The sequence below is a fragment of the Panthera tigris genome, chromosome B1 (genome assembly GCF_018350195.1).
Source record: "Panthera tigris isolate Pti1 chromosome B1, P.tigris_Pti1_mat1.1, whole genome shotgun sequence".
NCBI lineage: Eukaryota > Metazoa > Chordata > Mammalia > Carnivora > Felidae > Panthera > Panthera tigris.
Window position 1 is genome coordinate 26,269,076 of NC_056663.1, and position 13,767 is coordinate 26,282,842.

Genomic DNA, 13,767 nt, shown 5'->3' on the forward strand with positions numbered 1-13,767 from the left:
CCAGAAGAGCCAGAGTATGGAGAGGACTCATATTTCTATCTGATAATTAGCAAAGACAAGAAGCCACTCAGCTCCTCAGTATCCCCCTGGAGGGAGAGGTACAGTAGAGGCATTTCTTTCATGCGATCTTTTCCCAATGGAAAGCTGGTAGGGACCCCAACCACCAATCATCAAAACAATGGATGAAAGTAAATCGTCTTAAAAAAAAAATCACTACTTACTCTTTATTCTCTGTCTCTCCCCATAGGGAAATAAAACACAGAAAAATTTTTAAATGAGAAATAGAAAAACTTGGAATTTATAAGGAAGATCCAGTTAAGTAACAGTCATCGATGGTTTTTCTTTATAAAGCGCATGGCAGCACCATTATTTTACACATGGTCAAAGGCAGGCAGTTAAATGACAAGTCTCTGATTTGACCTGTAAAGGAGAGGAGTAAGCTGGTTAAAGAGCTTGGACTGTCTTTTCAAAAAACCACCATGAGATCTAGATCAATGACATAGGAGTAGGGTGATAATTCTTGTATGCCTTGAAGAGTTTACTGGCTGGCCTGCTGTCCTGGAATAATTATTAAGAGCCCTCCTGTCAACCTCAATCCTTTCCTGATTTGAACAATAAGTTACTGATCCATGTAGCACACGGATCAGCTTTGCCTTGGTGCTGACGATCGGTTGCTGACCAGAGACAGGCTCTATAGACAAAGATAAAAGCCCACTGGCCAGGGAGCCCACGCTTAGAGTCATGGAGGGGGCCCCAGAGATCAGAAAGTCCGGCATACACACATTAGAATCATCAGGGGGACTATCGTTTTTTCCAAAGACTAGTGCCTGGCCCTTCCCTCTGGAAATTCACATACATATGCCCGATTAAGAAAGATGGATCTCAACCACCCACCTGCATTTTAGTGGGATGATAGAGAAGTAAAAGATCACTCTACTATGCCTTGCTAAAAAGTTAACGGGCCTAGAGTTGCAAAGCCAGTGCAGTGGTCCAGACTCCTAATTTCTACTGCCTGTTGGCACCCCCAAGTTTAATCGTCAGGTTCAGACCCAAGCTGTGACTACATAATAACCACCACCTGTGACGGCTTTCCTCCTCAGTCCCCCAAATCTCCTGCTTTCAATACACAGTCATCGACATAAATCAGACCTCCACTGGGCAGGGCCGGACCTGAGTGTCTGTTTGTTTTCATGGATATTCCTTCATTTAGAATTGAGACTTACACTCCAAACCCGCTGTCCATTGTATGAGGCTTTAAAACAAAACAAAACAAAAAATCCATTTTGAAATAAAACTATTCACATAGCTAGGTCAAAAGCAGTTCAGTCCCTAAAGGTATTCTCTCCAGCATCTAGATGTCTGAGGCTACGCGGCTCTGATTACCCAAGACCTCAAAGCTGCTTATTCAATTTAAGTATAATAACGTGTGAGAGACAGAGGAGGTGATAGCATTTTTTTTCCAGGCTGGTATAAATGTCTTTCTGCGGCAGCACAACGAGAAGCCCATGGGAAAGCACCGATAAAGCTGGCTGGCTGCCACTGTGGTTTCTTGTGCAAACTGATACTCGAACTTCTACCTCTATCTCGCCTATTAAATGCCACGCGGCTACGGCGAAACAAGAGGTTAACGTCTGTGCTGGCTCAGGAAAACCTACGCCAGTGCAACGGTTTCCCTCACCCCCTGCTACTTCTGTAAGCCCCCTCATCCTCTCCCCCCTGTGTTTCTGAAAGAAAGGGGCCAACGTCCACCAAAGAACAATCACATTTGTGTTTGATATATTCACACAACAGACAGGGACAAGGGGTGCTCTGGTTAGTATGAAGCTACTATGTACTCGTAAGAAGTGCTTCACAATTTCCCAATGTCCTACGGGCCCCGTGCGTGAGGAGTCAGACCATGTGCGTGTTAGCTAAAATAGCATTCTGAATACACAGCATCAGATAAGAGTTTCCCGTGGGTGTTTGGTGACATCTTCCAGCAGAGATGAATTAGGGATGTTCTAATGAGTCACTTGGTTTGGACAAAGCACCCTTCTACTGCAGCCGCAAAGGAATGAGCACCCACTGAACACCTCGCTCTGCAGACAACACATGAAAGTCAGGCAAACGGACACTTCCGGGCTGAGGCCTGAGCTCCTACCTCGAGGGGCTCTTGTGGAACCCACCCCATAACGAGTCTCTCAAGGTGAGGTGGACAGGCCACCATTTTCAGATGCAAACTGCAGAACCTCCCTATAAAAAGCTCGTCTGTGAAAACAAAATTCTATGGGGTCAGCTCGGAAGAAAAACACAAACTTGCCGCATGAATGCCTTGCCCTACAAGCCACGTCGCTGCCGTCTCCCGGAGCATCTTCAAGAAGACTGTGCCCTGCTGCTTTGCAAGATTTGCAGCAAAAAGGGATTTTATCTCACTTTAAAAGTGGCCTGTGGTTCTTAACACTACAAAAAGAACTAAACAAAAACCCAAAACAGGAGGAGTTCGATCTGTAATGCCAAGTCAACACCGTATCTAAAAGTTCACGCGTGTACATTCTCTGTGTTTCAGGCCGTTTGGGGGACGGTGGGGGCAATCTGCACAGCCATGATTATCAAGGGCTGAGAATCAGAGACCTACAGAAAAAAATTGTCTACCACGGATTTGCTGTAGGCTTTTCTTACTTAGTGGGCACTCACTATCCAGAAAAAAATGTTCTTTTTGGATGTATATACCTGCAAATCTACTAAAAACCAGCTACACACCTTAAATGAGTGAACTGTATTGCCTATGAAATGACAGCTCGATAAAGCTGTTAAAAAATGCTTTTTTTCAAATGCTCTCACTTTTAATCAGCAAAAGTAAAAAAAAAAAAAAAAAAAAGAAATCATAAACAATAAAAAATAAAAATTCCTAGTTTGCTACATAAGCCATGGTGCCTCTGTCACCCAGATACCTAGGTCTGCCTTGGGAGAGCATCCAAAGTTTCCTGGAAGGCACTTTCACTCGGCCTTTTGTATCACACCTACCAGAGCAGGATGGGGAGTGAGCGACTGGGGCTACCGTGTTTGGAACTCACTTGGAACAGGGGCTGATCACAGTCGGTGTAGGTGGGTAAACCAAGGCAACATTCACTCGCTCGCTGCCGTTCTTCGGGCAAATGATCTCGGCCACTCCTTCTGGTCTGGGCTGACTCAGCAACTCCCTGCAGGAGGAGAGAGAAAGTGTGTTAATGAGGTGTGCCTTCATAATGGGACCATTCCACAGAGGAATGCAACACCCGGGGACTGGGGAAGCCGGGAGGAGGGCAGGTAGTGAGTTGTCTACAGACAACGGACTCAAGAGAACAGATATGCGCCCGGAATCGCAAACCGGCCCTGCTCCCTGCCCGCCGCCTACATTCTCATCTGCATCACCATGGAGAACGTTCTAATGGCTGTGGCGAAGAGGCCATCCTTCCAGACAAAGACAGCATCTGCCGCTATTTTCCTCACCTTCCTTTTCATGGACTGACTCCGGAGGTCTTTATCTAGATGTTGTGGCAAATTGAGCGCGGATCCCTAGGGCCCGGAGAAGCTGCCAAGGAGGTGTTCATAATTAGCATTTGGGGCAGATGGGATTCGGACAGACCGTAGCAGCCCTTCAACAAAGCCCTGCATAAATGATCTCGACACGCAGCCGACCAAAGGTGTTATCTAGGTAAACAGCCCAGCTTCACACTGGCAAGAGGATATCCTGGGTAGGTCTGTGTGGGGATTTGAAAGCACCAGCATAAGACTATGTTATGACTAATGGGGTCCAGTAAAAACAGACAGTTAACTTAATGGATTACCACAACACCCAGAGGAAATCTGCGTCCTCTGCACGCCCGGAATCTCATCTCTCTCCAACTAGACCATTAAATCCCAAAGAGCAGTGAGGACTTCCATTCCTTACTTTCCCCTCCACCTCGTCTACTTACCGGCAGCACCCTGCCCTCTCTCTATTCTCACGGCTGGCACTGTGCTGTCGCTCAGAGAAAATTCAGTAACTAGCTTCTAGCTGAGGACAGCACTTGCTACTGCCTAAATCCCCCTACGTAAACCTAGAAAGTAAACAGACCAAACCAAGGACACAAAACGTTTGCCGACTGGGGAAAGATGCTACTGAAAATAAACATCAGCCCTTTGGCAGCCATCACTTAGTAGAACTGATTTGAAAATTCTCAGGGCCCCAGGGGCGCCTGGGTGGCTCTGTCAGTTAAGCCTCCCACTTCAGCTCAGGTCGTGATCTCACAGTTCGTGAGTTCGAGCCCGGCGTCAGGCTCTGTGCTGACGGCTCAGAGCCCGGAGCCTGCTTCAGATTCTGTATCTCCCCCTCTCTCTGCCCCTCCCCTGCTCACGCTCTCTCTCTGTCCCTCAAAAATGAACAAAGCGTTAAAAAAAAAATTCTCTCCCTCCTTCTCCCCTTGCCGCTCCCCTGCTTGCATGCACTCTCCCTCCAACTCTCTCGAGAAATAAAAATAAATTTAAAATTAAAAAAAATTCTAACGAACCCAAAGTTAAGCCAACAAGGGATGATTAGAAAGTCCTTGGCGTCAAAATACCGTATTGTGAAATGCCTCACCTTCAGCGGAACTCTCACACTGATGAGGCACGCCCACGTGCCAGCAGTGAACCGAGAGCTTTAAATGTACCTCTCATTTCGTCTGTGCGATGTCTCTAGGAGGGTCATCCTCACTTTACAAACGAGGTCAGGGTGGTTATGTGGCGTACCCCGAGTCAAGGGCAGGCGAGTGGCAGGCTTGGAATGTGACCTTGGGAAGCCATCTCTGGGATGCTTACTCTTTGCCACGACCGTCCAAGACCTCCCAAAGCGGGAACTGCTTCTTTATGCCAGAACACGTCTCTTCTAAAGGAGCAATCTAAAAACACTCTTCTTACATAATGAACTAAGCGTTGACATATTTGCAGTTCTGCGATAGGACATTCGTTTCCTGCTTCGAGCATTCTTCCGTGGCTTTGGACAATATGAACTGAATGTAATTTGAAGTTCCTTAGCCAAACTACTATAAACACCCAACGACTGCAAAAGGTAATTTCAAATGATTAGCTTGTACCATGGGTACATGGGTATCAGAGCCATACTCTGACACCAACTAAGGAAAGATTCCAAAACATAAAAATGCAAGTGAAAAATGTAAACACTAAAATGCTACCAAGGCCATAACACGAACCAAAGTGGTGTAGCACGTTAGAGCTGGACGGAAAGTTGGAAGTCATTTGGTCCAAACGCGACCTTCTAAGTCAGAAACCCTCTGAGTCTGTCGGGTCTGTTCCAAGTACCACAGAGAGCTGTGCATCCCCGGGGAGACGGGACGAGGTCTGCGACCCTGGTTCTAAGCCCCCTGTCGCCTGCTTCCTTACCTGACATTTCTACTCTGCACTTTCTGTCCCCAAGATCACCCCCAAGGCCTGGACACACTCAGCTTCCATGGTTTCCCCTGAGAACGCTCTCCTGGTGGGCAGAATGCCCACAGGCCTCCTGCAGCCACCCGAGCGCGTGGGATTGCAGCTGGTTTTGGGGGAGCGGACCCATTTGCCAGGGTTGCAATTATTTGCAGTAGGCCATTAAGCACCCGTTATGAATTTTTTATTAAACTGACAGCTTTAGTGCCCCCTACCCCAGATTCCCAGTATCCTACCGAGCCAGGTAACCGGTTTCATGGAGGCCCTACCCCCAGCAGCACTGCCAGCTGCAGGGGGGGCATGAAAGCTGCAGGCGCCGAGAAGCCTCCCAGGTGTGAAAACTCCACTCAAGGCTGCAGAAAACCGAGCAGCCAAGCTGCACGGTTCACAACCTCCCGCAGGTCCCCACCCTCCAACAGGCTCCTGCAAGGTGCCAGGATTCTTAGGACGGAAGGAATGTGCCCTGTCGTTAGATTCAGAAAATGAGGAAAACAGCCTTTTCCTCTCAAAAAACATGATCACAAATACAAAAGTGGTTCATAATATGTGTTATCTACTAAAACAGAAGCTGGTCATCTCAAGTTTCTTGCACACAAACTTGATTTTCAAGCTAAAATATTAGCCAGCGCGCCTGCGTGGCTCAGTCAGTTAAGCGTCCGGCTTCGGCTCAGGTCATGATCTCGCAGTTCGTGAGTTCGAGCCCCGCGTCGGGCTCTGTGCTGACAGCTCAGAACCTGGAGCCTGCTTTGGATTCTGTGTCTCTCCCTCTCTCTGCCTGTCCCCCGTTCATGTATTGTCCCTCTCTCACAAAAAATAAATAAACATTAGAAAAAGCAACACCAGAATACAGCCATTCACTCAGTATCTAAATAGGGAGATCTTACTGCGTGTGAGAAGACACAGGGGATACCGGAGTCTAAGTCAAGGCCTTTCATATGGAGGGTCCCAGCATCTGAGAAAGTCACATGTGCATAAAAGGAACTGTAGTCCTGTATGTTAGGGCCCCCCGAGGAAAGTTATGAAATGTTAGAAGGACAACGAGAAGGACAGAAGAATACTGATTTGCAGGACTCCAAAAGACCTCCAAGAGCAGAGAACACAGTCTCAGAAGACCCATCATTTCGATTATCCAGGACTCCACGTTACCAGCACGCTGTTATATACGTCAAGGTAAATGACATACAGCAACCACAGAAGAAAAAATGGTGATCGCAGTAGCAGCTAACATTTATCGAGCACTTATTATGCACTTAGGGTGTCATTGTATCATGTCACTTAGTCCTTACGACAACACTATGAAGTACCTACAATCCTGTCCTCATTATATACAGAGGTGGCGAGGGAGGCTCAGAGCGGTTAGGTATTCGCCAACAAGGAGGAAGCGGCAAAGCCGAAATTTGGACCCAGGACTATCTATCTGACTTCACTCTTAACCACCACGTAATACTGTCCCGAGGCGAGGACATCGTGATGATTAAATCAGATAACACAGAAAGTGTTAAATGTTGTGTCCAGCATCCGGTAAGTTCTTGACACTATGACACACTGATGAGATTTTTTTGAAAAGCTTACTTTTCCAACTATATAAAGAATTCATGCGAATATGTGATCATACCCACATTCTCTGTAGTAAAGCCGTGCGCCAGGATTAGACCGTAAATGATTTACCTGCAAAATACCGCGTCACCAGAAATTTGAAAACTTCAAATGAAAAAATGTTAGATTTATGACACGCCTGTCATCACTAGCAAAAGCCAGTAAGAAAGATAAATCCCAAAGCTGGTGGAAGCTGAAAAAAAAAAAAAAAAAAAGCTACATTTACATAAAATGTGCCGGTGGTGAAGTAAGGATAAATACACACGTGACCTGTTATATTTCCATTTTCAGGAACTTGCTTCCAGGAAGTAGGCCTTTCTCTCTGACAAAAATTATACAATGATTGCTCATAGCAACACTATTTATAAAACAGTGAAAAACTGGTAACCCTCTCAAAGGTCCAACACTGGGGAAATGATTAAAAACTCCGACACACCAGTAAGATGGGATTCTCTGTAGTCGTTACAAATCATGAGACTGACATTTCTGTGCGTCAGTGTCTGCTTAGAGCTACATTCTAATTAGAAACATCAACTGACCAAGAACACAGATGAATTCAGAGGGAAAGCGGTCCCTCAAGATTTAAATGGTCCTGGGGTTATTTATTTACTTATTTTATGTTCGAGTCAGTAAGAAAACAAGGCGAAAGCATGCTGCACACCCAAGGGGGATGCCAGTTTCGAATGCTAGTGCTTTCTCTACGGTTGGAGATGGTCCGTTCACGTGTGGCACACAATGCAGTCAGTCTTCCTGAAAAAGCAGAACTTTGGCCCGAGAACAGAACACTGCATTCACTGAAGCTGTTTTAGGCCACTGCCCAGTCTCCTTGTGCCCGTTAAAGTTATGAAAAACTGTCCTTAATTACTCTGGCTCAAGATTTCCGGCATTAAAAAGCTGCCACATCAACCGTTTTCCCCCCTGTGGAAGAACAGAACGCTAAATTTTATTATGGTTTTTTTTTTTTTTTTTAAAAAAAGAAACTCAACAGAAGTGGAAGGAACTTTTTCATCTTTTTCTGCAAAGCATCAGAATTCTCAAGCATTGAGCACTTTACACAGAATACGACAAATGTGTCATACTGATGAGTCAAATCGCAATATTAAAAGCCCCTTACATTTCTTTTTAGTGCAAATAAAAGCCACTTCCCTGATCCAGAATGAAGATCTAAATTACCAACATCCCTCAAAACAGCCAAAGTGGTCTAGACAGTAAAAGAAACAAGTATATAGGTTCTATTAGGTAAGGAACTATCTAGATGTCTTCAGGACCTCTTCCGCTCTAATATTCTAAAATTCAACCCCTCGCTCTCCCCACCCCAAAGTCTACTGTTGTACTTTAATTAAATGTGACTCTGGATGTAGCTACGTTGCGATCCATGAATACTGTTTCCCACATCTCCCCTGGGCAAAGGCAGCGTCCTCTGAAACCAGTGAGCAGAAGTCCCCCACTTTCCAAGCCCATCGAGGTATCAGGCAGCAAATACCAGAGAACTACACCCTGGTTACTTCATGTGGAAGAGGAAGGCTGGATAGAGATAACAGGACACCCTGTCTTAAGACAAAATAAAGCCCAGAAAGTATATACACAGCAGAAGTAAACATCCGACGTTAAAATGCTCAATTTAAAAACACGCCACCGTGCACACCTGAGGGTGTGAGAAAAGGCAGAAAAGACCCCCCCGATATCTGCTGGTTCCAACATAACCATCTGTACACTTGGCTGCCATTTCAGAGGAGGACCCCCCATGCCTGCACCCCCCCCCCACAGGACAATGGCTGGGTGGCTCCTGGCTGGCCACCGCTCAGAAGAAATGAAATAAAGAGATCAGGTTGTATGTTTTGGTAATCCCAACTTTAAAAGAAATTCCCTTTTGTTAAGTAGCTTTGGTCTCAGCCCTTTGATTGTGAATTATAACTTTTTAGGGGGAGAGAAAGTGACATGCAGGAGGGAGTGGGGCACGTCTTTGTAAAGAGCAGAGACAGAGCTGGGCCAGAAGTGTGCCCATCACTGGGAATCACCTTTCTCAGGATAGGGAATAGTGCAGACCCCCGGAGGGGTTGCCCCAGGCCAGACCCGCCCACTCTTAGCCAGCCGGCAGGGACCTATCCTCTGGGCGAGGACAAAATTGCCTGGGAAGCTGTCTGGAGGTGGGCAGAGCGTGCTGTCAAACTCAATGGATGGGGCACTGGCTGGAGTCCTTGGACAGTTACTCCCATGGGTGCTGCCGAATTTATGGGAACACCAGCTGGGACACCGTCAAGACTCTCTGGAAGGTGCCCAGGGAGCTGCTACTGAACTTGCCAGGAAACCGGCTGGGGTACCCGGAGACTCGGCAGGAATCTTCCCGCTGGGTCACTGGAAGTCAGCTGGGATGCCTACAGATACTGTCCGGCACTCGGCCACACGTACTTGTAGAGAGTTCCAGGACTCAGACTGGTCCCCTAAACTGCAGGGATGCTGCTTTCTTCCTGTGAGCAGAGTTTGCTTTTGGCTCAATTAGTTCCTCTTGGAAATGAGTCCACGATAGGACCAGTTAATAGCCAGATGCATCCTAAGGCACGCATTCCAAAGGCAGCTGCAAAAACTCACACCATCAGAAATTACGAACTTCTTGTAGAACCGTATTTTCATTTTCACTACACAGCCCTTCAATTCTTCAAATTGTAGGCATCTACTGAGTTCTGGGCGATTTAGCAATGCAAAGACATTGCCGTCTCCAGCCATTTGTTGCATTCCCAAGACCAGTTTTGACTCTGAAAGCTGAGACTTCTTCAAAAAAAGAAACAAGAAAACCGCCCACATGCCCTTCTGTGCCATGAGGCTCTGGGGACAGTTTACAAAGTCTTATCCGTAAGAGTACACTCTCTAAGCCAAACAGAAGCAGGCCAACCGGGGTCATGGAGATGCCCTTGAACTAGAGGTGCGACTCAGGACCTATCTTCAGTGAGTCGTCATGGCCTGCTCTCAGGCTGCACTAGACAAATTCAGTGTCAACATTTGGCTTCAACTTCCTCCCAACGTCCTCCAAGGTGGTGGCTGGTGGTGGTGACAGTTACGGGCAAGAGGAAAAACAAAGGTCACGCGCTTGATTCCTCTATGACTCATACAACGATTCTCACCTGTGAAGTCCTCAGACTCTCCTGATGAGTAGTGGAAGCCAAGCCAAGGGGGACCCGCCCCACTGGGCACAGATGACGGACACCTTTCATATTCCTTTTATGGAAGATGCTCCACCTGGAGTGAACGAGCTCGGCTTCTCCTTGTTTAGCCCAGTTCCCAAGAGGGGATGACTGTCCTCATAGTAATGTCTGCTTACTAATCACATAAAGCTTTGTTTGCTTGGTTGGTTGAGGGACAGACGGAAGTGACTGAATACCTCAGGCATGCTAGGCCGAGAAGAGCAGCATCCCGCCCCTCCCTGGTGGATAATGACTCAGGTCTCTTCTAGATCAGAAGAGTTGTGACCTAAGAGCACAGCGCCCCTTTCCAGAGCATTCGACCAGAGTTCAACCGAGGGAAAACTGCCAACACAATTTCTTTTCAAAGCGCCACCTGAGTTTTGTCACTTCCTTCACATTACAATTCCTACTTCCTTTTCTTCATGTCTGTTTACCTTTTTTGGTTTTTTATTCGCACACATCCAATCCTCGGTACCATACTCCCCTACCACTGCCTCACGCTTGGCTCGCTCAAGTCCCCTTTCCTACGGCACCCTATCTCCATCACCGCCAGTGGAGTAAGAGCCCCATCCCCTCCCCCCTCAGGCCGCTCCTCTATCTAGACTCCCCACCTGCTGAAAAGCTTCAGGGTCTCCGAATCGCCAGAGTTGCCTTCCCCGGGTGTTCATCACGGCACTGGGACAAGATACCAGGCTGAAACTTCACGAGGCTTCCACCTTTAAGTGTGAGGTTCCAACAGACACCACATAAATATTCCTGGGAGCCGGAATAAACTTCCAGGACAGCAGGTGAACCTGGCTGGGGCGGCATTTATTAACACGGACGAGAAATGATTCCAGGGAAGGTGCAGTAAGCTCAGGAGCCTACCAGGAAGGCCTTTGTATCTAAAAGAGTGAACGCTAGCAAAAGAAATGATTATATCAAAGTTCTTCACCCTTTCTGATCTCAAAGTCTCCATCAGTCCCACATTAGCCCAGATAACACACAAATTGCAATGACACCAAAACGAGATACCTTACCTTTAGATTATATACAAGATTTCTCCTGAATGTCTAAAAATAAACCACCGTTCATCCTAGAAACGTAGAAATATGAGGCACTACTTGAACCTTAGATGAGGTGGTTTTCTGACAGGAAAGCATTTCATACCAATGGCAAGCACATTTTATTTTATTATTTGTTGTAAAGTTTATTTATTTTGAGAGAGAGAGAGAGAGGGCACGCGCGCGCATGAGCATAAGCAGGCAAGGGGCAGGGAGAGAGGGAGAGAGAGAATCCCAAGCAGGCTCCCTGCTGTCAGCACAGAGCCTGATGCAAGGCTCTATCTCACAAAGCGTGAGGTCATGACTTGAGCCAGAACCAAGAGTTGGATGCTCAACTGAATGAGCCACCCAGGCGCCCCAATGTCAGCACATTTTAAAAACTCGCCACCCACAAGAAGTACCAAGGGCTGGTCCAATGAGTGCCAACAAATTCGTGCGAGTAAATCAATAATGTGAGAAGGTAAAGCTTCCAGAGTTGAAGTGACTCACAGAGGCCAGCTAAGGCCCTCCACAACACTACTCTCGTAGCAGCAACAACAAACGTGAAGCAAATGAACCCACTACATACGTAACGAATATCCCACCAGAGTTATGATCTGAAGTTAACTGGTTGGCTTCTGGCTCGGCAGAAACGGCCCCCGGAAAATGCTCATGTGGACTTAACACTATCCTGTCCTCAGTGACCCTTAGAAGGTCGGCCAGGGTCTAACCCAAACCAAAGCTGGCCGGGGGCAGAAAGATGCACTGCCCCTTCCTCTTCTGTCACTGACTCAACAACTTGCCTCTCAGACGCACGGGCCTGTCACTTGGCTCCATTTTCATTGCTAAGGGTTTATAGAAATACAAATCCACCCAAGAAAGGAAAAATATTTCCCTTTTTCCTGCTCTGGATAAAGTTCCAACAGACTTGGCTAAGGATTAGACATCCTTCACAGATCAAAGTGTGTGGGGGGGAAGGTGGCGGGGGAAGAAGCTGAGCCCGAACCCAGCTCGGCCTTCCCACTCTCAAAATGCAAGTGAGGATTATAAAAAGCCCCCGCCGCTGGACTGAAGTGCTTTCAAAAGGTTACTCTTTATTTGGAGAGCCTGTCACCTACTTCTTACTGGAAACGGTTCCAGGCTCGGAGAAGTTCACGCAGGCACATGGAAGCGTTCTGACTAAAACTGTGTCTCTCCAACCGTAGCTTTCCATCCCACTGAAAATGGGAGGAACTTTTATGGCCTGACCTGAAATTTAATTTTTTTTTAATGCTTATTTATGTTTTGAGAGAGAAAGAGAGACAGAGTGTGAGCGGGGGAGGGGCAGAGAGAGGGAGACACAGAATCGGAAGCAGGCTCCAGGCACAGAGCCCGATGCGGGGGCTCGAACTCATGAACCACGAGATCATGATCTGAGCTGAAGCCGGACGCTTGACCGACTGAGTGGCCCAGGTGCCCCTACCTGGCCTGAAATTTAAAACACTGGCCCAACAGCCTTATCAAAATCGACCTGATTCGGAAATACTAGGCTGATCAGAAGTCGTACATTTGCCGGTCTCCTAACAGGGAAGATGAGAAGATTTCTGCAAATACATTTTTCTCGGAGGGAAAAGGAGTGACTGTCAGGCTAGGTGCGGGGAGCCGAGGAGCCCCTGCAGGGGCCTGGGAGACCAGAGAAGCCCACAAACTTAAGGCTGGAAGGAGCCCTGAGATGGTCCAGCTTGTTTCTTCTGCACACGGTGGGGATCTCCCACCCGCATAAACAAACACCATAGGAGAGCCTACTGTAGCTGGGGTCCTCATTCAACATGAGCTTCGCTTTACCTACTCCCCCTGCCCGAGTCTCATTCCCAGGAGATGCAGACTGGACCTGGGGCCACTGTAAACAAGCAATGAGCATCCATGATGATCTGGGAAGTATGGCACCAACAATGGAAACCCAGAACTCATTGGCCTAGCCTCTCAAAAGGGGTCATTAAGAACAAGAATGAACTCCTTATATTTCACTGGCATCTCGTCTTGAAACAGATGTAGCTGGCTTCCAAACATAAATACATGTTTGGACATGTATACATGTCCTAAATACAGTTAGACAAAGAAAAGAACGCAATCCTGACGCCATTAAAGCCCATTAGAACGTGTCGCATCGCCAAACAGGACTAGCTTCACCTGGGGAAAGGGTAGCGCCTCGAAGGAACCAATTCTCGGAGCAGCTCGATCTGTGCGGAGCCCATCACTTGACGAGGCCACTTGCCTTGCCATGGCCTCCATTTCCCCTGTCTTGAGTATTCACTGATACATCGGACCAAGATGCAACTACCTATGAAGCACAGTCACCTGGATGCTGACATGTCCACAATCAAACTCTTGACTCCACTGGCCCCATGTAAGCACCACAAGCGCGGGGACTTCCCTTGCTCACTGTTGGATCCCAAGCAACCAGAACAGTGCCCGGCACACAGCAGGCCCTCGGTACATGGTGAACAACTGAATCAGCCAATTGCTGAATCCACAGATTGAGGGCATATCCAAGGCAGCCTCTCCAGGTC

General features: G+C 47.4%; 1 protein-coding gene across 1 annotated transcript in view; it reads right to left on the reverse strand.

Moving 5' to 3' along the window:
- Positions 1-237: 237 nt before the first annotated feature.
- Positions 238-13,767, reverse strand: part of MFHAS1 (multifunctional ROCO family signaling regulator 1) — a 90,753-nt gene continuing 77,223 nt past the window's right edge. The window contains exons 2-4 of the mRNA XM_042983111.1: positions 3,054-3,180; positions 1,224-1,252; positions 238-420 (exon numbers count right to left, since the gene is read on the reverse strand). Coding sequence (XP_042839045.1) covers positions 344-420; positions 1,224-1,252; positions 3,054-3,180 — 233 coding nt within the window. The 3' untranslated portion in view covers positions 238-343. The remainder of the gene's footprint in view (positions 421-1,223; positions 1,253-3,053; positions 3,181-13,767) is intronic.